The 25,261-nt window shown below is 39.6% G+C and overlaps 1 protein-coding gene across 1 annotated transcript in view; it reads right to left on the bottom strand.

Moving 5' to 3' along the window:
* The window catches only part of ARHGAP10 (Rho GTPase activating protein 10), a 255,849-nt gene that overhangs the window by 69,212 nt on the left and 161,376 nt on the right, over window positions 1-25,261 (bottom strand). Inside the window, exons 15-18 of the mRNA XM_005871405.2 lie at window positions 23,678-23,765; window positions 13,155-13,213; window positions 6,087-6,192; window positions 4,338-4,497 (exon numbers count right to left, since the gene is read on the bottom strand). Coding sequence (XP_005871467.1) covers window positions 4,338-4,497; window positions 6,087-6,192; window positions 13,155-13,213; window positions 23,678-23,765 — 413 coding nt within the window. The remainder of the gene's footprint in view (window positions 1-4,337; window positions 4,498-6,086; window positions 6,193-13,154; window positions 13,214-23,677; window positions 23,766-25,261) is intronic.

The following is a 25,261-nucleotide window of genomic DNA, read 5'->3' as shown; positions in this document are numbered from 1 at the left end:
AGACTCATTACTGCCCAGTCCTTAACACTCACTGAAGCCCTTAAAAGCTGACTTCAGCCCTTGGCTCTCCACAGACATTTCACTCTTGGAGAGAACATGTGCCATCTGCCAGTCCTCAGATCCTCCCACTCCGTGACAACATCTGGCATCACTGACAATGTCCCTCAACAACCTGACACTGGACTTGCCTGCGTTGCTTCTGGCTCCACTTTTAATAGTAAAATCTCGGTGTTTCTAAAGTATATTGTTCTTACCTTCTAGTGATGGAAAGCAAAGACTTTGGGGTGCAACAACTCTTAGTTCCAACGCAGGCATTGCCACTTACTAGCTATGTGCCTGTGAGCAAGTTAATCTCTCACCCTTCAGTCGTCTCATATGCATAAAAGGATAACACATGTAATAAGAACGTTGTAGGTACATAAAAATACTGTGAAACATATGTGCCATGGGAATTGTATATTTTTTAATATATATATTTTAAATATATATATTTTAAGTGTGTATTTATATGCATGTGAGATTAACACTCTATATTAGATCAAAAATATATAATACAATGAACATCCATTAATACTCTCACATGTCAATCTCATGTCTCTTTATTTTTATATTACACTTTCTACCACTAAATTCTCACAAGGCTGAGCCCCACGCCTCCAACTGTCTGCTGGACATCAGACCACAACTAAAATTCAGCTTCTTATAAAGTGAACTCACTCGTGCCCATTTTTTCTTTCCTATTATTAATGGCACTAATACTCCCCCGGATCGAGTCCTCAGCATCACTTAAAAGTCCGTCCTTTGAGAAGCCCCACAAATCCAGGCCCTGGATGCTGACTGGTCCCCCTCACAGAATGATGCTGTCCAGCTGTAACTCCCACTCTCACACTGGGCCTTAATCTGCACCACGTGATGCCTCCTGGCCTTTTATTCCTCTACTTCCTACCGCAAACCTTGCTGCCAAACTAAGCTTCCTGAAGCAGGTGACCTGAAAACCACGAGAGGCCCTGGTCCCTATAAAATTAAGCCCAAACATCCTTGGGTGGCATTCTCAACCTCCCTGCACCTGGCCTGACTCTCCAGTCTCACCCCGCACCACTCACCCAGGTTCCAACAGGAGCCACTTTCGCAAAACAAACACCCACTTTCTGTGCTTTTCTGATTACATGATCCCCCCGTACCTGAAATGTCCTCTTAAAATACCCCCACCTATTCTAACTCCATTCCAAAACAACACACCATTACTCAAGACACTTTCCAATCCCCCACACCAGGATGAACTCCATCTAAAGTCTCATCAGCTTCTCTCTGTCTCTCTACTCTTATTCTCTGCCATCTCTTGGAGTTACTGTTGGACATTTCTTCTTTCTTCTAATGGACTCATGGCCCTCCTTCCCTCAAATCTCATGGCTGACTCAAAGCCGGCGCTGTACTGAACTAATCCATAACACGTACACTTTGAGGACAAAATGCATGCACAGTTCACAAATTCTAAGGCACAACCCTCACTTGAAATTCCTTGTGAATTTCCCAGTACCCCTTTCCACCTGGGAAATACAATTTTCTGGTTTGCAAGGGAAGAAAAAACCTTGATAATATTTTTGGCCCACAAACACATCTTTTAAAACAACATCTTCATGTATTATGTGGAAATGAAGCCAAAACATATGGGTTAAGTTTCCTATAAAGTCCATATGAATTTTATGAAAACGGCAAAGAGGCTGGAATAAAATGTGATCTCCAAAGCAGATTCACTAGGGGTCCTTTTCTAACTCCAAAACAAAGCCAAATCTGTCTTGCTTTCATTACATGTTGAAAGTTTCTTCTTCTACTTTAGTGACTTTCCTAGTCAGTCAACATTTTTCACATTCCAAGGGAGTAAACATAACAGAGGAAAAGAATACATCTTTCCATTATTTTTCCTTCATAGACACTACCTGGGTCTCTCCATTTCCTTTCTAGTTTCCCTTCCTTTCTGTATTAGAACTTTTTCCTTCCTCACTAGACAATTCTTTTTTACCTCCCCTATCCTTACTTCCTCTCTTTCTTTTCATTCTCAATCATATACTACAAGAATCTCTAACTCTCCCACACCACGTTCAAGGCTTTGGGTGGTATATGTGCATCTGTTGTCAAGGCAACCTGTGGCTCACATGGGTACAGACATCCATATGAAGTTCTCCTGCACGACCACCCTTGTCAGCAAAAATATTATGTGCACGTTCCTCCTCCTCACAGAGCCTCAACTCTCAAGTGAAGCCCAGCCAAGCAGGATAAAGAGCTGGGAGTGAGAATGAAAGGAGACAAGGATGAAACTGGAGAAGAAAGATGATGTTATGGGGAACTACTTTCTCAGAAATAGTAACTAATCCAGCGAACTGCTCTTGCCTCCCTGCACACCAAGCAACACTGTGTTTCCACACTAACCCCATGCATTCAGCAAATAATCTGAAACTCAGTATCCCCCTGCCTACCTTCTTGGTAGGAAACCTCAGTGCTTCAATTGTACAGGTTGTGTATCCATAGCATTATCTAGCCTGGCCACAGAACGGGAGAGGGGGAAACTGAAAACCCTCTCTCTATCTAGCTGTGCAAAGCTCCATCTCTGAGAATGGGTCTGGTTTCATCTGCTGTAGCTATTATCATTGGCTCAGCAACCACTTGGAAATTCCTCGTAGATTTGTTAACAAGGTGGAACCTGCACTGTCTACTTCCCAGCAGAAGAATCATGCACTTATCTTCCCGGCTTCAAATGAGACAAGAAAATAGGAAGCCACAGCACTCAATGGAGACCCTTCTATCTGAGAGCAAGTCCAGGGCCAGTGTTTTCTCAAACAAATGGGATGAAAGTTTCCTAATTGGGAGTCGATCTAATGATAGTCGCATTACTAAACACTGTTGTAAAGCCTGTAGTCCAATTACTTCTTTTTCAAAAACTGAACAGTAGCCACCATTCCATGAAGCTGTCTGGATAGCTGAGTGCACACTAATGAGGTTCAAGGACAGTTTGACAGGAACATAAAAGGAGACATAAATTCACCATTAGCTACTAACCACACACACGCGCGCGCGCGCGCGCACGCACACACACACACACACACACACACACACCCCACAAACTTCCCATAAACACGCTGCTTTTACTATGCTGGTAACCAGCTTTACCTCTGACCAGCTTTCAAGCTTTTCAGTGGGAACCAACACTAGCACAAGCTAGACTTGTTCTAGCAAAGAGCAAATGCAGCAAGGACCCAAGAAATGCTCCTTCAATGCTGTGCTCCAAGGGGCCACACCTCTGTCTGATTGCCCCTTTCCCACTCTTCTAACCCCCTCGAAATTTATTGAGCTCATGAATTCATCCAATAAATATGAACTGAGCTTCAGATATGTACCAGTTTTATTCTAAGTGTACAAAAAAGATCTTTGCCCTCAGGATCGAGGCAGGGAGAAATAGATAACAACTAAGGAAATAGATAAGTGAATTATATAGTATGTTAGACAGGGATGATGCCATAGGATACAAGCCCTTAAACAGGCTTCCCAACCCCAGACTGTGACCTGCTTTCCATCAAGGGCTGTGATGTTCCTCTTTGCATCCCTGCACCGAATACACGCTTGGCATATAATGCAATGTCAAATTTTCTAAAAGCTTTTAATGAACAAATGAGTAAGCAAGAATTTTAACAGTTGTCTTGGAGGAAAAATGATCAGCAAGATCCTGATCTGTAAGTGACAGAATGAGAAAAAGAAGTCTAAACGTCCTTGAAAGAGTCTATTGTATTTTGAAAAAGCATGTATTCCCCTTGATTATATAGAACAAGTAACAAGCTGAGTCACCTAAGAGATTATTCCTTTTAAATTAGAGATTCTTAACCTGGGGTCCCAGATTCGGAGATACATGTGAACCCCCTGAAATTGTTAACATGCTTGGGGTAGAGGGGAGTTATGTGCACATCTCTGGGGAGAGTGTGACACAGATCGACAAAAATATTATCCTTGAGTCATGGAACTAGAATTTGAGTGAGAAATCCTAGAAATGAAGGCAGGAAAGGAACAAATAAAAAACAACAACCCTGAACAGTCACAAATGCAGAGCCAATATTCATTTGCAACAGGGTTAAATATTTCTTCCTTAAGCCAATGAGATAACAGAAGACCCAGCAGGCTCCCGATTTATGAAGCTCCATCAGAAGAGAGAAGCTCGGTGCAATTTCTCAGAACCAAGCTCATCATCATGACAAATTTAAAAAGAGAGAGAAGGGAATACTTTTACATCACAAATTGACAAGCCAAATACAGCAATTCCTTTAAGGAAAAAAATATTAATATGGTTTTACCTTTTCATGGTTTTCAATTAAGATTTCCACAACAATGTTCTGGAACTTCAAGTCCATGATGGCAGCAACAGTTTCTTCCTGTGGCCTCATCAGAGTTGGTCCAAACACCACTCCCAAATTTGCCACGGTCATCAGGTTCTGCTTGGAGTGGTTTGAAACACTAACGTTGATGAGGGCGGAAAGAAAGGTCTCTGGTTAGAAGGTGAGCGAAAACTGTGGAATGTACAGTATTCTGCAAGATATTTCTCTAAACACCAGGACTCACCTGTCCTCAACGTCTGCCTCTGAAATAACAGGATCCTCCAACAAGACCACACATCATGAGGACCCTGCCTACCTCTCTGCTTCTCTCTGATGCTCTCTGCTCTAGCCACAGTGGCTGGCTTAATAACTCCATCCACACACCAAGCTTGTGTCCCTCAGAGGCCTTCATTTACTGTCCCCCTCTACTTAGAGCACCTTCTCTGTCCCCAGATTACTGAACTCTTGCTCCCAGGGACAATGCGACTTGGCAGAATTACCTTCACAAGCACATAGGACTTGGTCAGAGCACCCAAGTCCTGGGAACAAACTGGACAACTGTTCTCAGCAACTCCAAGGTCTCATCCTCAAAGAGACTTTCCATAATAACCCTCTTTGTAGTCCCACACCCAACGTATATTCTCTCTCTCCTCCCTCTCCTTTTTGCCATTTGACCACTCATCACCTCGAATTATTTTATATTTTTATTTGTATTCTGTTTGCTGTCTTTTCCCCTTAGAAAAACAGGACCTCCTGAAAGTATCCTGTTCAACTATGTGTCTTCTAGCACCTAAGAAAGGTCAACCCTAGATGGTTTGGGTCAATAGATAGAGCGTCAGCCTGCGGACTGAAGGGCCCCTGGTTCAATTCCAGTCAAGGGCACATACCTAGGTTGCATGCTAGGGGCGGCTGCAGGAGGCAACCAATCAATGTGTCTCTCTCACATTGATGTTTCCCTCTCTCTCTGTTTCTCCTCCCACCCCCACCCCCCTTCCTTTCAGTTTCTCTAAAAATCAATGAAAAAATATCCTCAGGTGAGGATTAATAAAAAAAGGGGGGGGGCATTCACTAACAACTATTTGTTGGCCAAATGAATAAATGGCTATACTAGTACTAGGACTCTACACAGGTCATAATATCCTCTGGCCTTCAGTTCCTTTTTCTGTGAAACAAGGGTTCTAAAACATGGTGCTCCTTAGTTTCCTCTCCCCTCAAAAACTCCATAAATATAGTGATCAAGGAGTTATATATTTAAAAAAAAGAGCTAACTTCTCTACTGGATTATTAGATTTTGTTTGCTTTTTTAAAGAGGGAATAAAAAGAATAGAATGGATCCTATGAAATACCTACCTATTCCTGGATTAAACAATCTTAAAGGGCATGCTCAAAGTCAGAGTTAGGTAGGTGTGAAACCAGGCTAAATTTGCTAACAGACTTATAATCACATTTCCAGAATCAGTGTGCAGGGAAGTGTATAATATTCTCTTCTTCTACTTCAAATCAAACCCCAAGTTGTTGGCAGTGATGTTAAGCAAATAATTACACGACTTCATGAAAGCATCGTGTTTCAACAGTCTTGTCCAAAACACACACAAGGAGTCAGATGTCCAGCCTGCCCTTCCAGGTGTGGCCCCTGGTATTGTGTATACAGCCCCAATTCTGACCGTTACAAATGCAAGAACACCCCACAACACCCGAGCAAAACGTTAGGAAGGAAAAGAGGCTTACTTTGTTAAGTGTTTCACCAAAATGTCCAACATCTCTTTATTTTTCTCTGGAAGTTTATGCACCAAGAAATGGATAGCATTCACACGGGATTCTGGACTCCCACTTTCTTTAAAAAGGAAAAAGAATAGTTAGTAGTGTATTCGGAATCAAATATATTCCTAAAAGTCAACACATGCAATATCTCACCAGTTCAACATCTTCAGAGAAATTAAACATGTTTTGCCACCTTTCAAAGGAAAAGAAAATCTCTCTCTCTTCCCTATTCTGAACTTCTCCGCCTCCCTGGTGGGGTGGGGGCTTTCAAGGAGGCTGCAGTTCCTGCCTTTCTCCCGGCTGACACGAAGAACAGCCAGCCCAGCTTGTCCCCTGGCACGCTGCACTCACAGTGTGCTCATCGCTCACTTGAAGGGGTCTAGTCACTGTGTCCTGCCCACAATGGGATGCAAATAAAATATCAGCAAATAAACTCTTCCCTCTTAGGGTTGAATTTCATCCCCCCCACAACGTATGTTGACATTTACCACCACCGCCCCACCCCACCCCCATGTCTCAGAACGTGACTGTTTTAAAACACACCCGGGATTTGTTTTAATCAGGTACGGTGAGACGTGCAGGCATGGAAATGACTGTCATCAAGGAAGTTTATCCTCACAGATTCTGAGAAAAAAGAGGCATGTCATGCCATAAGCTTCATTGTGGTTTCATGCACAGGAACGGGAGAGGCAAGGTAAGCAGGCTGAGGATTGGTTTGGATTCTTTCAGGGAGTCTGGGGCATAGGGGCTGTCCTCAGTTGTCTGGTACCTGGCCCCAGATGATTAGGGCAGAATATGGCTGAAGTGTTAAGAGTCCAAAAGAGGGGGTGGGGTGGAGGAAAATGAGCTCTGGATTTGTTAGCTGGCATAGAAAAAGCACATTCAGGTTTACTATCTTTAGGAATTGGTTAGCCCCAAGAGGTTAGTCTCTCAGGATCAGTTAAGCCCCAGATGTTAAAACATCACAATAAAAAAAAAGACGGGCTCAACACAGCGATCTCAGTGGGGAATATGGCCCTTGCAGATGTCATTTATTAAGATAAGATCATACTGGAGACACACTAGAATGTTCACGGCAGTAGCACTCTTGGTAATAGTCCAAAACTGAACCAACTCAAGTAGTCATTAACAGTAGAACAGTAAATAGATTGTGGTATGTTTATACAATGGAATACTGCACTACGAGAGTGAATGAGCTACTGAGTCACCCACCAAGGATGAATCTCACAAGACGAACCAAAGAAGCCAGACGTAAACGATTATATTTTGTTAGATTCCATTTGTATATGGTTCAAATGCAGCAACCCTAACTTGTGACGTCAGAAGCCAGGCAAGTGTTCATGTGGCATGGGGTGGATGGTGACCATGGTGGGTATGAGGGTTTCTGGGTTCTGATAATGTTGTTCTTGATCTAGGGGCTGATTACATGGCTACCTTCACTTGGCAAACATCCATTAGTCTGTACACTTGTGATCTGTGCATATTTCTGCTGTGTACCAACAAAAACTTCACTGAAATTAAAGTTATCCATAATCAATATCACCCTAAGATAAGCTAGTAAATTTTAGTTTAATGCCTTTCGTGTGTTCCACCCGTTTTAAATAATGAATGTGCACACAGACTATTGCATTTCATATATCATGGACATCTCTCCCTGTCATTCATAGGAGCTCCACACCATCAACTTTACGATTAGCTAAGTTGCTTCCAAAATTAAGGGGCTCCAGTTTACTCTTCTGGTAATAGTGTTTAAAAGTGGGGAATGAGATTTTACAGCACAGGACACAGTTGTGGCTAAAGAGAAAAAAGCAAAAAAGGCTAAGAAATGAAAAGGCACAAGATAAAGTGGAACAAAGACAATCAAACTACATAATAAAAGACTTAGATATGGATTACACTGGACACCGAAGACAAAAGTACAACTATCTAAAGTTAGGTGATAAATTATAGTCAAGGTTTTAATCTGGAGTTAAAACCAAGATCTTACTAAATCAAAGCTGGGGGGAAAAATGAAAGCAATAAAAATATAGAAACATTTCCAATTCACAGCTTTGATTTTAAAATTAAAGCAGGGACTCTGAAAAATAGTCTAAGATTCTGAAGGAGTAAAAAGATAACTGCCGATGATAAGAATTCTGTACATCTGAAAATTTAAAAAAATTTTAAAACTTTGCACTGAACAGCTACTTCTAACTCATGTGTCTATTTTGTCATCTTTCCCCAAGGGAAACCTAATGTAATATTTTTGGATTTATTACTTATTCAGAAACACAAGACATAGAAATAGTTTTCCACCCTCGAAGGATAAGGGTCTTCATTTCTAAAAATAGGGTAGGTTTTGAAAGATAATCAAAACCTCCCATTTTCTTTTTTGAGTCCCTCTTCCTCTCCAATCCCATATCAGTTGAAATCACACACACATTTTTTCCAAGTCTGCTTTTTCCTCCTTCTTCCAAATAGAATTTTTGAGATAATGCTTTTAAAGTAACTCTACCTTTTTCTCCATTTCTTTTTATTTTGATGTTAATCTATTAATGGGCACTTCCATGTAGCTACAACATACTAACTTAAGGTACTCAAAAGTTTTCTAAACTAAATTATCTTCCGTTTTCACTGATATAAATGAACAAAGAATGAAAGGTATAACTTTTTAAAAATCTAGGATACTGAATTAACCATAACACCAAATTCCTAACATATGCCAAGGAATTGGGAGTTTACTGTAATAGCAAAAGTATGTTTAATTGTGTAACTATAAATCAGCATCCTCAACACTTCACATCTATCTGCTTATGATACGAACTGTGCCAACTAACGGAGACTGGAAAAGATATGATCTTAGCTTACTGGAGCATATCAGAGATACACGGGCAGATAAATGTTCAGTTATGTTAATATTTAAATGCCATAAATCAATAGTACTGTAATTTTAGGAAAGCATGAGCACTTCCCAAGGAACAAGGGGTATCTTCCCTCAACAGACACCAAGTATCACAGTTCTTCTGCAGAAGCTCCTATCGACTCAGAAATGAATACACCAGGCTCAGGTAACTTGATGTCAATAAGCATTCGATTCCTTTAATTTCTAGATTTCCGACTCCTTCCCCACCAAGACCAAATGACTTTGTCTGTTTACCAACAAAAACAAAACATTCTGGGTAGGCCAACACCAGTGCCCTGGAGCCTATAATTGTTATATTTTTCATCACATGAATATGACTTTGCTTCCTACGTAACTTGACTAGTGAACCTAACAACACAGGTATTCTGGTTTGGGGGACTGAAATTTCCTGTGTGATACCTTAGCAGGCATCCAGGCTTCAGCTATCATCTTCAAACTAAGTCTAACATGAGTCCAACCCTGAAGCATGGGTCCAACTCTTACCAATACGACATATCAAGAAATCCAAGTCTAAGAGGCTGAGACACAGGCCATGGACTACAACATTCTCAAAGATAGCAATCACCATGCAGTAATAGCCTTCCCCAGGTTGGTACCGTCTTTTGTATTCCTGTGTAGACCAAGTAAACTGTTTTTACATCTTATAAATTTCTATACTAAAAGTCCATTATATTCTCTCAAAAGATTGATGTTAAATATATATGAGTGAGTGTGTGTGTGTGTGTGTGTGTGTGTGTGTATCTCCTCAGGTTCCTTATAAATAGGGGTGCTCAGATCATCTTTTGTTCTAATATTAACTGTCTTTGACCCCAGATTCTGACACTGAGCTCTTAGGACCTCCATCCATAATTTATCGAGTGTTAGGATGTCTGACACCAAGCTCCTAAGTCCCTTGGAATTTCCTGGGTGATAAGAACATCTTTCGTTCTAATGAGGTGACTTTGGGTGGGCCCTTCAATGGGGACTGATCACCAGAAAGATCTAGCCATGATGAGAAGCTCGGATTTTTCAGTCCCATCCCCCATTCTCCAGAGAGGCAAGTGGAGCTGGAAGTAGAGTTAATAATCCATATTGCCTTCATGATAAAGCCTCCATAAAAATCCCAAACGTACAGGATTTGAAGAGTGTCCGAGTGCATGGACATTCCCGCATGCTGGGGTGGTGGAACACCCCACTGCACAAGGACAGCTCCTGTACCAGGGTACCTCCAAACCTCACCCTATTCACCTAGCTGTTCACCTGTATCCTTTATTGTTTCATTATGTTATAAGCTGTTAACCTAAGATGTGTTCCCCTTGAGTTCTATAAACCTTGCCAGCAACTTACAGATCAAAGGGAGGTTATGAGAATCCGGAATTACTGGGGGCAACCTGAGGCTTCCGACTAGTGTCTGAAGTGGGGGCAGTCTTGTGGGACTAAGTCCTTAACTTGTGGGATCTGATGCTAATTCTAGGTACAAAGAATCAGAACGGAACTGAACTGCAGGACACTCTGCTGGTGTCCCAACACTGCTTGGTGCGGGGGAGCCCACACATTTGGTGACCGGGAGTGTCAGAAGTGAAGTATTGTGTGTGTGATGGAAGGAGAAACACAAGAGTGGTTTTTCTAGACAGATGGTTACTAGTTCCTTTCAGCAAATTTAGTTAGCTCTCTTAGCTGAGAGGGTTTAGCTAATGCTCTTAATTATCTCTAAGAAAGAAAACTATTTAATTCCCCGATGCATAAGTCAGTATTTCTTAAGAATGGAAAAATAAAAAAATGTTTGCTTCCTGTGGTGACAACCAACAAAACTCATATTTGTATCATGCACTTCGGAAATTAACTCACAGGTTCTCAACGGAACTCTACGGGAAAGAAACGTACAACAGGAAACGAAAGGACCAAGAGCAACCTTCAGAGCTCTCAGCAGGGAGGGTAGGAGAAGAGACTATCTCAACACCATGAACAGATGGAAACTACCACACATGAAAAGAATCAGAACTCTGTTTCCATGCTGGGGTGAGAGGCGGTAACAAAGTCTGGTGATGCTTGGTAATTTTAGCAGTGAGCTCAGCTAACAGACACTTCAGCACAACAGGGCCATCTCTGACATTGGTAATGGACAACGAGAGCCCTAACTGCAATCCTAATTTTCCAACAATATTCAAAAAGGGAGACTAATTTTGGCCACCTGATTTCTGTAGCTGTTTTATTCAATACTTGAAAGTACACATGCAAGAGATTAGAGGACCTGCTCCTGAGAGGAAAAGTGAGTACAGAGAACGGAACTCACAAAACTCAAATAAAAAATTAGAAATGTTGGCCTCTAAAATACACCTGGTTCATAGATGTACTTTTTCCTCATTAAATATGGTAACTACAGGTCCATTCCAACCGCAACTCCACTTAGGTGCAAATACGTGCCAATAATTACAGGAGCTACAGTTTTTCTTTGGAACAGGCCTGTTATTCAAATTGTTAAGGCTCTGTAACAGCATCCCACAAAGTCGGGAAGCAAAACACAAGGTTCTGGCCTAGTGGGTGGTGATACCTTTTGTATTTATACAATCTCCTCTATCACATTGCTCAAGGATACCCTCAACAAACTCTTCCAACTCATCCCCACCACCAATGACTCCAGAACCACTTGTAAATTCCTCCTCTTAGGAGGCCTTCATCTGGTAAAATACACTGACATTAGAGTTTCAAACACACTGGCTTCAGTTACAAGGCCTGATAGTAATAATAATGATACTCCCTTGTGGTGACTTAAAACTTATTCCATAATCACTTTATCTTTCTCCAATTCTCAAAGGATCCCAGATTAAAACTGGCACGCTTCTGCTTTTTCCAGTCCCCAAGGCGCACAACATGAAACAATGGTCCTCCAAGTAGAGTTTAATTTCTCTTTCCCCTGTGTGCCAAAAATGCCACAGGGAAGAAATCAAAACAACTAAGCATTTGCTTGAGTTTCTGCCAAGAAAACTTTCCCCCACTTCCTTGATCACACAAATTCTCTTAAAAAAAAAAATCCTCTTCCCACATGAAAACAAAAGTGAATAGAACCATACTTTCCCCCATTACTGAAAGCCTATTTTCCATGGATATTCTAACCAGGCCTATACACGGCTTCTTCCCGCAACATACTAGGAACCTTCACGTGGGTCTGAGCAAAGACCTCACAAAAAGGCAACATTTAAAGCAATGTTCGGGCAGCAGTGACACAGGCCCCAAAGGGACTGCTCGACGTTTTCCGACAGCAGATTGAACTATGGAATACATCCAAGGGGGAAAAAAAAAGTAAATGAAAATACAATTATAGCTACTGTCGGTGCACCTGTGAAAACCAAACTGCAGGTTTTAGCTAGTGGAGCCTGGGCTTTGAATTTAAAGATCCCTATAATCTGGCAAATTACTTAACATCTCTCCACCTTCATTTCCTTAACTATTAAATACCTAACACCAGTGTATTTCAGAAGACTGTAATGATTGAACACTATGTGTCGAATATAAAAACAGGTGTACGATAATAAAACAGAAAACAAGAACACTTCAAATAAGTATAACTCACCCAAATTTCATCACAAATTAAAATTCTACCAACTATGGGCCTTTTTCATTTAACATTTTATCACATATAATTCATTCTCTGTCAAATATTGTGTGGCTTCTGGCATTATCTCAATTTTTTCTGCCTTTAATTTCCATCTAAATATCTAAGTGAAGCCATTTCCAAACTACTAATCTCTCCATATCTGCTCATCTCCCTAACTTTCTGCAAGTTAAATACATCCATGTTCCCATAGCATTGTGCTCATGCCATTATTATATATTTTACCTATAGTGGGAGGTATGTATGCACCAATATTTGCTAGAAAATTGATTCCTGGGGCAGAAATTCTTTCATGGCTCTACTTACCCAGTATCTACCAGGGACTAGGGCACAGTAGACAATGAGTACATGTGAATGAATGAATTTATTAATTGTCCCTTTTTTTCACCTTTTAAAAGAGAAAAGAAACCCAAGATCTTCAAAAGTGATTTCTATTTTTAAATTCAAATTACAGTAATGAAGTTCAATGTTCATGTGGAAATTACAGCTTATACACACTACCAACCAACACTGTATCTTTGCACCTCTATGCAATACTTACTGGCTGGAACAATGAAATCCCCATGTAACTCATAGGTCATAAGAGGCTCCGGAAGACTCCTGTGTGAAAAGGACAGCACAGGATTACCAAACAAATCCACATTGGTCACCGCTCTTTGTGTCCATTCTTTAATAAAGGATATTAAATATGTTGTGTATTTTTTAGTAATGCGTAGAACTTCCCTAGGGAATACTTTTACATATCAAAAAATACATATATCAAATAGATTACTTTATTAAAGGCTATCTGCACCGGCACTATCAAAGTTAAGCACCCACAAATTCCTATCAGACCTAAGCACATGGTATTTCATATTTAATCTTGGTTAGTACCTTTACAAGATTTTATATATAAAACTTCCTTCCACTCATTAACTTATTTAAAGTCAAACCTTCTATTCAATCAAATAGGCACATAATTTTGCAAATCATCTCTAATATATTAATTGAAAAATGCCACAAAAATATATATAGAAAAGATTAAATAAAGAAATCAATCCTTTCCTCTTACATATCCCTATTATAAGTATATGATATCCATTTTTGGTTTATGCCTATGAAACAATAAAACATAGGTAAGAAGTGAAATTGAGGACAACTTGAAAAATATCCACGCCAGCCCTGCCGGTGTGGCTCAACCAAGAGGTCACTGGATCGGTCAGGGCACATGCCCGGGTTGTGGACTCAATCCCCAGTAGGGGGTGTGCAGGAGGCAGCTGATCAATGTTTCTCTGTCATCAATGTTTCTATCTCCCTGTCCCTCTTCTCCCTTCCTCTTTCTCTAAAATCAATAAAAGCATATATTTTAAAAATAAATTATAGCCCTAACTGGTTTGGTTCAGTGGACAGAGTGGTGGACTGCGGACTGAAGAGTCCCAGGTTCGATTCCAGTCAAAGGCATGTACCTTGGTTGCGGGCACATCCCCAGTAGGGGGTGTGCAAGAGGCAGATGATCGGTGTTTCTCTCTCATCGATGTTTCTAACTCTCTATCCCTCTCCCTTCCTCTCTGTAAAAAATCAATAAAATATAAAAAAATAAATAAATTATAAATAGTAAAAAATACCCACACCATTTTAATTTTCTACAAAAAAAAGATTACAAAAATGGCAGTATATTTAATCCTATGGTCAACACAATGCTACAGTTCTACCATTATACAAATCTAAAATTTTAAAAGACCAGATATCTGAACTCTATAAACACTTTGAGAACAAGTATAAATCTGTACAGTTTCTGGAGGGCAATCTGGCAAGATGTTAAGAACCTTTAAAATATTTAAATCACATAATCCAGAAATTCCTCTTCAAATGCTTAAGAAAAAACATCAAAGATACACACACACACACACACACACACACACACACACACACACACAAAATGAAAACATATTCAAAAGCCAAGAAAAATGCCAGGAACAAAGATCATTTCATATTGATAAAGAGGTCAATTAATCAATAAGACATAAGAATTCTAAATGTTAACGGGTCTAATAACAGGAGCTTCAAAGTACATGAAGCAAACTGATGAGACTACAAGGAGAAACAGACAAATCTACAACTATAGCCAAGATTTAAATACCTCTCTGTCTCAATAACTGATAGGACAAGGAGACAGAAAATCAGTTAAAATACAGAAGATTTGAACAAAGTGATCAACCAACTTTGTCTTTGGTTCATCCTTTACCTAAATGACACTCCACCCAAATGCATTCTTTCCCAGGGCACATGGAACATTATCAAGATAAACCATATTCTGGGGCATGAAACAAATCTCAATAAATTTAAAAGGGCTCCATTTATAGAGGGTATTGCTCTGATTACAATAAAAATGGAATTAGAAATCAGTAACAGAAATATATCTGAAAAACCCCAAGGACAATAAAATTAGGAAATATTTTGAACTAAGTGCACTACACCATATTATCAGAATTTGAGGAATGTTAGTAAAGCAGTATTTGTGGATAAATGTTTACTGCTAAACATCTATATTAGAAAAGAAGAAAGGTTTTATATCAATTACTTCACTTTTCATCTCAACCAGAAAAAAAAGAGTAAAGTAAGCCCCAAATAAATAGAACAGAAAAATAAATAAATAAAAATTACAGCAGAAATCAGTAAAATAGAAAATAAAAACAAGACAGAAAATGAACCCAGTTCTTTGAGATAATCAATGAAATTGGTAAATCTAGCCAGAATGACTAGGAAATAACATAATGAAATCACAAATTATCAATGTTAGGAATAAGAGAGGTAGTTGCAGAATTGATATAGCCTTTAAAGGTATTAAAAAAAAGATAATATTATGAACAGTTTTAATTTACACAAATGCAACAACTTAGATGAAATAGACAAATGTCTTGAAAGACACAAACTCCCAAAGTTCCCAAGTATTCCCACATCTATTTGAGAAACTCAATTTGTACTTTAAAATTTGCCAGTAAGAAAACTCTAAGCCCAGATAACCTCACCGGGGAATTCTAGGAAACAAAAAAGAAAGAACACCAATTATATACAAATTCTTCCAGAAAATGTGAGAGGGAATACTTTCTAACTCATTCTTTGAAATAAGAATTACCTTAGTTCCAAATTAAAGACATACAAATAAAACTACAGATCAATATAATGAATATAGATGAAACTGTCTATATATATAAAAGCCTAAGTGACCAAACGACCAGTCGACCGGTCACTATGATGCACACTGACCACCAGGGGGCAGATGCGCAATGCAGGATCTGCCCCGTGGTGGTCAGTGCACTCCCACAGTGGGAGTGCAGCTCAGCTTACCAATGGGCACCAGCTGCCAGGCTCACAGCTGGTAAGTGCAGCTACAGTGGCGCAAGCTTCTCCTGCCTCCGCGGCAACACTACTGAGTGGCGGTGGCAGGCACAGCGGGCTGGGGTTAGCTGAGGATCAGGCCTAAACCGGCAGTCTGACATCCCCCAAAGGGTCCCGAATTGCGAGAGGGCGCAGGCCAGGCTGAGGGACCCCACCGGTGCATGAATCCATGCACCGGGCCTCTAGTTCTAAATAAAATATTAGCAACTCAAATTCACAAAGATAAATAAAAGGATAATACATCATGAGCTTATAACAGAAATTTAACTGCCTTAGTATTAAAACAAAATCAATGCAACTAACCATTCTAGAAAACTATAAAAGAAAAACTCTATGATCATCTCAATAGGCAATTCAGGGAAGAAAAAGATAATTGTTCCCACAAATGGTACTGGAACAACTAGACATCCATATTCAAAAGTGAACTTGGATCCACACCCCATATCATCACAAAAATTAACTCAAAATAGACCACAGATCTAAGTATAAAACCTAAAACTATAAAACTTCTAGAAGAAAACAGAAAACCTTTGTCACTTTGAATTAGGCAGATTTCCTTGATACATCCCATAAAAAGAAAAATTGATAAATTGGACTTCACTAAAATTAAAAACCATTTAAAAGATGCTCTTAGAAGAATAAAGACAAGCCATAGGCTGAAGAAGACATTTAAAAAGCACGTTATGTGAGAAAGGATTTATATCCAAAATATATAAACAATGACCAAAACACAATAAGAGGAAAAATAACCCAGTTTTTTTTAATTGTGTGAAAGACACAGACACCCAAGAATACATATAAAAAGCAAAAAAGCACATAAAAATGTCTAATACCATTAGTCATTATGGAAGCATCAATTGAAAAGCACGATGCGATGCCACCACATCCCTGGTAGAATGGCTAAAATCCAGAAGACTGACCATATCAAGAGCTGGCAAGGATGTAGAGAAAATGAGACTCTTCCATGTTGTTGGTGGAAATGTAAACAAGCACAACCACTTTGGGAAAAAGTTTGTCAGGTTACCAAGAAGTTAAAGGCACACCGACCATACAACTGAAATGTTACAGACAATCCGATTTGCCCATGAGAAATGAAAACCTATGCTCCCTCAAACATTTCTATTGTTTTTAGTAGCTTCATTTTTAATAGCCAAAAGCTGCAACCCTGATATCCATCAACAGGTGAACAGATTAAAAAAACTGTGGGGTACCCATATAATAGAACACTAATTACCAACAAATGGGAATGAACTATGCTACAACATAATTCACGTAAGTGAATCTCTGCTGAGTGAAAGAAGATTTGAAGGAAACAAATAGGACTGTATGACGATATTCCATATATTTGAAATTATAGCAAATACAACATTTTTTATATAGTGACAGAAAGCAGACCAAGGTTGCTTCCTGGAATGAAGGAATGAAGAGAGCGGTATGAGAGCAAGGGGTTTCAAATGGGCATGAGGAAACTGGGGGTGATGAGAGGGTCCCTATTTTTATTATGGTGATGACTTCACAGATACATACACGTCAAACTTATCCAAATGTACGCTATAAATATGTGGTTTATTGTATGCCAATTATACTTTAATAAAACTGTTTACAAACAAAATAGATGCAAACATGCATTTATAGGTTATGTTCCCTACATACAATTTATGATGGTGCAGTAGACAGACAAACACACACACACACACACACACACACACACACACACACACACGCACGCACTGACAACTGTAGACTTTGAAACTTAACTACTGCAGAAAACTGTTCTCTTATTTCCTTCCCTTCATCTCCTACACCAGCGGTTGCCAACCTTTCGGACCTCAAGGACTACCAGTGGTCTGCGGACCAACTGGTTAGCGACCGCTGCCCTACACTATCATTTAAAGAAGAAAAATAAAATCAATTATACCACAGCCTAGATAAAGGGAGAGAAGTAAATTTATTGGGGTTTTTGTTTCAAAATGAGGACAAGCAAGATGAAGCAAAGAAGGTAAACTGTTACTGGGCAAAGAGTGAAAGTTAAAGGGTGCTGAAAAGAAAAGTGGGAAAAATGAGAACACTTAGAAAAACCATCAAGGGAATTTCATTTTCAATAAAAATGAATTTGTATCTGAACAGCTTCTACAAGCTTCTTACATCATAGCCATATGTCTGCTAGGCAATGAAGCATAAAAAGTAAGCATTAGAGATCAATGTTAAAGTCAATGTTTTTCTTTCTCTCCCTTCCTCTTTCTCTCTCTAAAAATCCTCAGGTGAGGATTTTTAAAAGCAAACATTAATTACTGTTAATACAAATGACAAGTTCCCCATACAAAATGTATTATCCTGAGTCACAGCACCCCTCAATTTTCCAACCCAATGTGTTTCTGAGCTACATCTCTTTGCCACCCGTTGCAATCTGTCTGGGACTATAATCATAATATTGACCAATGCTGGCAAATTCTTCCCCTAAAGTCCCATTACAATTTGCAGGCTTTAAAAGTTTCCTCTAGCTGAAATCATTTTACTAAAAACATCACAAAACAGCTCATTGGTCCCCTCATATGGGAAACTGTTGTAATGAACACACTGCTGAAAGTCAAAATCAATCAGAGGGCTGGTATTCAGCCCTCTAAGTACTAAAGTTAAAGAAAAGTTCCCTCAAGTCAGTAGAAGAAAGAGGGAGACACCATATGCATGTCCACTGTACATCTTTTTTTTTTTTGTCCAGTCCCTGGGAGGTGGTTTTGCTTCTTGTTTTAGTTTGCCATTTGGGAGTTTGGTTACTTCCCTTCCACAACCTCCAACCTCCCATCCCCTAAGGTGGCAGGGTTACTTGCAGCAGAATTCAAGGGCAATCGTGAGAAAAGCTGTCTGCAGCTCTGTGCCATGTGCTTGTGCCAGCTGGGATTCCAGTCCAGGCAGGCTGGCTCCAGCGCCCACGCTCTCGACCATCACAATGTATTTATTACTCCTTGTGCTGAAAGAAAAGCATTTGCTTAGGCCACAACTGGGTAGTCAAAATGAGGTACATTTGGCACATCACCAGAAAAAGTGTCAAATCCTAATGACTACACTTTCAGTTGCTAAACATAACACAGGGGAAAAGATCGGCAACCTTTCAAACCTTCCGAGGCACCTGCCAGTTCATGTTCATCACTTCATCACGTTCACGCAGAAGGTGGGTATTGTTAGGAGGGAAGTTGTAGGACACATATAGCGTCTCATAATGTTCTTCTGTAAGTGATGTTGGCTTCAAAGTGGGATATGACAGGATGCAGCAACGTGATGAGAGAAAAAGGCAGAGAACGCAACACAAGACCAGGGCCATAAGGAACAAGCTACAGTGTGTGTCAAGAACCATTAAACTAATTCCTCACACAAGGGGTTAAAAAAAGAACTATGTGGAGCAGCGGGAAAACATGCCATTCACTACAAAATAACTGGATTTTTGTCTTTAGTTATCCCACCAATAATTGAATCACCTTGGTCAACCCCTTACCTATACTAGGCATGAGTTTACCAAACAGTCAAATGAGTTTAAAGCTTCCCCCTAGAGTGGCAGCTCCCTTTGCTAGTCAGTAACATGCAATTCCTTCTATGCTCATATCCCTCTCCCCTTCTTTCAGTCATGCACCTAACACAGGCTCTCTCAACCTCAGCACTATTGGCATGTTGGCCATCTGGGGGAAAGAATGGGCTGTCTCCTGCACTGTAGGATGTTTAGCAGCCCATCTCTGGCCTCCACTCATCACATGCCAGTAGCACCCCCCCCTTCTCCTGCAATGGTGACAACCAGGAATGTCTCCAGATATTGCCAAATATCCCCTTTGGGGGGGCAAAATCATCCCCAGCTGAGACCCACTGCTCTCATATTTGAATGACAGGTACAGCTCTAGATGCTGGGAATTCTGCAATGAGCATGAAACATAAGACGTCTGTCTTCAGGAAGCTACATTCTAATCCCAGGGTAGCTAACAAGATTCATTTTTACTGTAACCCTCATCTATACCTGTCAAGCACCATTAATGGCAAATTAGACATAGGCAGGTAGATTTAACTTGTGTCCTTCTATAGACTAGAGATAATAATAATGTACTTCATTGTTGAAGAAAAAAAGTTTAAAGTGACTAAAAACATCTGGCTTAAATAAAATACTCGAAAATATGTAATACACACCAGAATCTATTGATATATTTTAATTTCATTAAAAAGTAGAACAGCCAGACAACACAGGCCCCCTGATGCAAAAAAAACCCAAAGAATATAGCACCACTATGATGCATTCTTGCAATATGTAAATGTTCTTGCAATAAATAACCTTAACCTCAATCTAATGAAGTCTATAGATTAAACTAATAGTTTACAGGAAATATGACGGCTAGGGAAACATGTTAAATGACACCATAAGGACACAAAATACAGCCATAACTAAAAAACAGAAAACTCTTTTAATAAATGACCCAGGTTCACAAAAAAAAAATGATGGGGGGAAGGGTGAGGGTGCAGAGGGAAGAGAATGTGCAGATTAAAAGCAACTTACTAGGTATAGCAGTTAATAATGTGGATTTTTTTCAATAGATGGAGTTACACATATGTTGATATATATGCAATTTGATATGTATGCTATTATATTGTTGAGACAAGCTTCAAAACTTCATATGTCAAATTTTCTGAAGGTGTTAACATCATAGATATTTTTACGCTTAAAAATGTCGAATTTCATGCCAAAAAAGGAGCATTTGTGGGAAGTTTTAATTCATTACTTTATTTTGAAGAAAAGTGCTGCTGAATACTTCGGGAAGCTTATGGTGAACATGCTCCATCTCAAGATACTTGTGAACACTTGTTTAAACACTTTAAAAGTGATGATTTCGATGTGAAAGACAAAGAACGTCCAGGTCAACGGAAAAAGTTTGAAGACCAACAATTACAAGCACTATTGGATGAAGATTCGTGTCAAACTCAAAAACAACTTACAGAAAGATTAAACGTTGCTCAGCAAACAATTTCCGATCGTTTACAAGCAATGGGAAAGATTTTAAAGGAAGGAAAATGGGTGCCACATCAACTGAATGAAAGACAAATGGAAAACCGAAAAGTCATCAGTAAAATGTTGCTTCAAGAGCATGAAAGGAAGTCTTTTTTGCATCGAATTGTGACTGGCGATGAAAAGTGGATTTATTTTGAGAATCCCAAATGCACAAAACCATGGGTTGATCCAGGTCAACCATCAACATTGACTGCAAGGCCAAATCGCTTTGGAAAGAAGACAATGCTCTGCGTTTGGTGGGATCAGGAAGGTGTGGTGTATTATGAGCTTCTAAAACCAGGTGAAACTGTTAATACTGATCGCTACTGACAACAAATAATCAATTTGAACCACACTTTGATCATGAAACAACCAGAATGTGCCAGAAGACACGGCAAAGTAATTTTGCTTCATGATGACGCACAATCACACACTTCAAAACCAGTTAAAGACACGTTAAAAGATCTTGCCTGGGAAGTATTAACCCACCCGCCGTATTCACCAGACCTTGCTCCTTCAGATTACCACTTGTTCCGATCGATGGCACACGCACTTTCTGAGCAGCACTTCAACAAAACATACGAAGTGGAAAATTGGGTCTCTGAATGGTTTGCCTCAAAACAAGGAAAGTTCTATTGGGACGGTATCCACAAATTACCTGAAAGATGGGGGAAATGTGTAGCTAGCGATGGACACTACTTTGAATAAAGTACTTTTGATGTTTCTTTTGAAATTATCGTATTTTCTTTGATTACAAAATCTGCCATTATTAACCAGTACACCTAGTAAAACACATCAACCAGGTTCTGGTCAAGCAGCTCAGTTGATTAGAGTGTCATCCGCACACACCAAGGCTATGGATATGGTCAGACACATACAAGAATCAACCAATGAATGCATAAATGAATGAAACAACAAATTGATGTTTCAATGGTCTCTCTCTCTCTCTCTCTCTCTCTCTGTCTCCCCCTTTCCTCTCTCTCTTAAAAAAAAATCAATAAAAAAAACCCTCACATATCAACCAAGTAAAATGTGTTGGCACTGTTTAAATCCTGTAGTTATTAAAACAAATATAAAAAGACTTTTTGAAAAAAATTAGTAAAAATGGAACAAAGACTAAGTACTTGATTATATTAATTTTGTTAGATATAATAATTATATCCCTCTTATCTTTTCTATATGGTCTTTTTTAAAGTATATTTTTATTGATTTCAGAGAGGAAGGGAGTGGGGAGAGAGAGATAGAAACATCAATGATGAGAGAGAATCATTGATCTGCTGCCTCCTGCACACCCCCTACTGGGGATCGAGCCAGAAACCCAGATATGTGCCCTTGACCAGAATTGAACCTGGGACCCTTCAGTCCGCAGGCCAACACTCTATCCACTGAGCCAAACCAGCTAGGAAGTGGTCTTTTTTAGAAGTCCTTATCTTTTTTGACATATATGTTCAAGTATTTATGGGTGCAACAACATGATGTTTTACAAAATCTTTAAAGTATTAACCAAAAAAGTGGCAGGTAGGAAGGCTGATGAAATATGAAGGCAGCATGTAGGTAATGAAGAAGGCAAGATAATGGGGCCATGAGGATCCATTACACTAATCTCTCTGCTTTTATATTGAAATTTTTTAAATATGTAAATTTTATATAAATATGAAATATGTAATAATAAGTTGATTCTAATGTGCTCATTGGAATGCCAACAATATTTACCTGAAAAACAAGCCTAGGTGTTGGACAGAAGAACTGACCCCGCGGGAGCTGTCATGTTTGCCAAAGAAAAACCAATGTCCTCAATAGGACCACAGCTAAGCACTGCTGCCAGGATTTTTTAGAATTATATTTTTATTGATTTCAGAGAGGAAGGGGGAAGGAGAGAGAAATATCAATGATGAGAAAAGATCATCAATCCACTGCCTGCTGCAAACCTCCTTCTGGGGATCGAGCCCACAACCCAGGCATGACCTGGACTCGAACCTCAATCTCCTGGTTCATGCATCGAAGCTCAACCACTGAGCAACACCAGCGGGGCAGCTGCCAGGACTTTTTTCCCATTGGCTTATTCACTTCTTTTTGTACTTCTTAGGTATTTACTTTTTTATCTAACCTTAAGCTTTTTAATCATCAAATTCCTCTATTTCTTAGAGAAAGTTTAATGACTCACGGAGATAATGAACCTTTTTCTAATTCTAGTCCTAAATATTTTCTATAATAAATGGAAAATTGAAGTTTATCTTAAAACCTCAATAAGTAAATTTCTTTTCAAATAGCTCTGCATTTGTTTTATCATTTCAGCCTTTAAGATCAAATGGTTTAAATTTAAGCTTTAAAAAAATCATTTTAGCCAGAAAAAAAAAATTCAGTGAATGCAATAAATAGCGTTCTTCCTCTATTGTTTCATAGCATTTATATCCTAAAACTCACATTTACAATAGACATCTATTTCTACACCTCAGTCTGCTCCCTCCAATTCTCTTCTGTTGCAATTTACCTACCTGATGTTCCCCTACTTAACTCACTTTCTGGGACATTATTGGCTACCTCATACATGTTCTCCTTTTAATAAGGTTTAACTTGACTATTAAGATGTCTGTGCAGAGTCGGCATCTGCTGGGTTGGATGTCCACATCCCCCCTGCTTCCCTCCTGGTACTCGGAGGAGCTTACCTCAAATACTGCTTCAGGGCACTTGTTATTGTCTTCACTTCCCAATCACTGGAATTCTCCAGGTCCAACTCATTGCAGGTTTTTACATCTAGTGAGCAAGCAAAAAAGAAAAAATAATTAAAACTTTGAACATTCAAAGGCCCTCTTGACTGGCTCACAAAGCTTTCATTTATAAGTGGCCAAACCACAAATAATTAATTCTGTGGTTTCCTATAAAAACATTATATACCATTTCTTATAATATTGTAAGCCATGACCTAGCATTAGACATTTCTAACACTTCAGAAAATCTGTCGTGGAGATCAAAATAAGAGGATCGGGATTGGGCCGAGAGTAGGAAAGAACTGGACATAGTATAGCATTTAAACAGTGACCACTGCAAAGCATGGATAGCTATTGTTATTATGATCAATATTATTACCATTATTCAAGCTGGGACTCGGTAGCCATGGCTTAGAGAATGGGGCATTTGCAGTGTCTGTATACTTTTGGTTGCTCCGGTGGCACTATAGCTGTCACACTGCGTTAGGACAGGAAACAGGCAGTGTTGTTAATGGCAAGATGACTATTAGAATAGCGAAGTCAGTGGGATGAAAGGATGAGTTTGGTCCTGCATGTCTAAGATTTGTACTCATCATATCATATTTCTGAAAATTAATACATGATCAGTCAAAATAGAAATATGATGACACACAGACTTAAGCTGTCATTTATGGGTACTCTTTCACATTAATATTAGAATTGATACACTCATCCAGGAAATATTTATTGGAACCCCCTGTGTGACATTTTTGACGTTCATTCTAAAATTAAACTAGTTTTCTTTGTCCTACAAATGTGTTAATGATGTGTTCTACCAAATGGCCTTTCAAATAGCTAGTAAACTCAAAGAAGACATGAGGCTTTTTAAAAAAAGAAAGAAGAGGAGGAGAAGGGAAAGAGGGAGAAAAAGAGAAAAGGAGGGAGAGAGGAAAGAAGGGAGGGAAGGAGAGAGGGGGGAAGGGAGGCAGTGGATTCTGAAAAGGAGAAAGTCAGTCCTGGATGGTGGGGAAGGCCAGCCCTCTGAGCTGGGTGGCATCTCTGATCCTGGTAAGGCTGGGCTACCATGGCTCGTGTGGCATGGCCACAGGGCAGAGTGCAGCACTGGGATCACAAACCCGGGCGCAATCTCTGTGGAAACGCCACTGCACACACATCAGTTCCAAACCCATCTGAACTTGAGGCCCTCACCTGCAGAAAGGGGGTCAGGTAAAAGCTCTCAGAGAGCATGAGAGCACATCAGGGATGTGTATGGATTTCCACAAGTTATTAAATGACTAGGTAATTACCATCACTGAATCACTGCAAGTATCAGCAGTCAGTGGCGGTACCGGCCTCCGAGGGAGGGAGGGAGGAGCAGATGGGTTATAATGAATGATCTCAAACAATCACTATAACCATGTCTGCCTTTCTGCACTCCCCTCACGCAAAGGAGAAAAGAGGAGGTTCGTGGAGGGGACTTGCTTTCTCCCTCACTCCAGAATGATGTTGCAACTAAGACAAAAACAAATAAAAAACTCGTCCTTTCTTTTCCTCCCTTACATT

This window comes from Myotis brandtii, unplaced genomic scaffold (assembly GCF_000412655.1).
Source record: "Myotis brandtii unplaced genomic scaffold, ASM41265v1 scaffold34, whole genome shotgun sequence".
Taxonomy (NCBI): Eukaryota; Metazoa; Chordata; class Mammalia; order Chiroptera; family Vespertilionidae; genus Myotis; species Myotis brandtii.
This window is presented reverse-complemented; position numbering and strand designations above follow the sequence as displayed.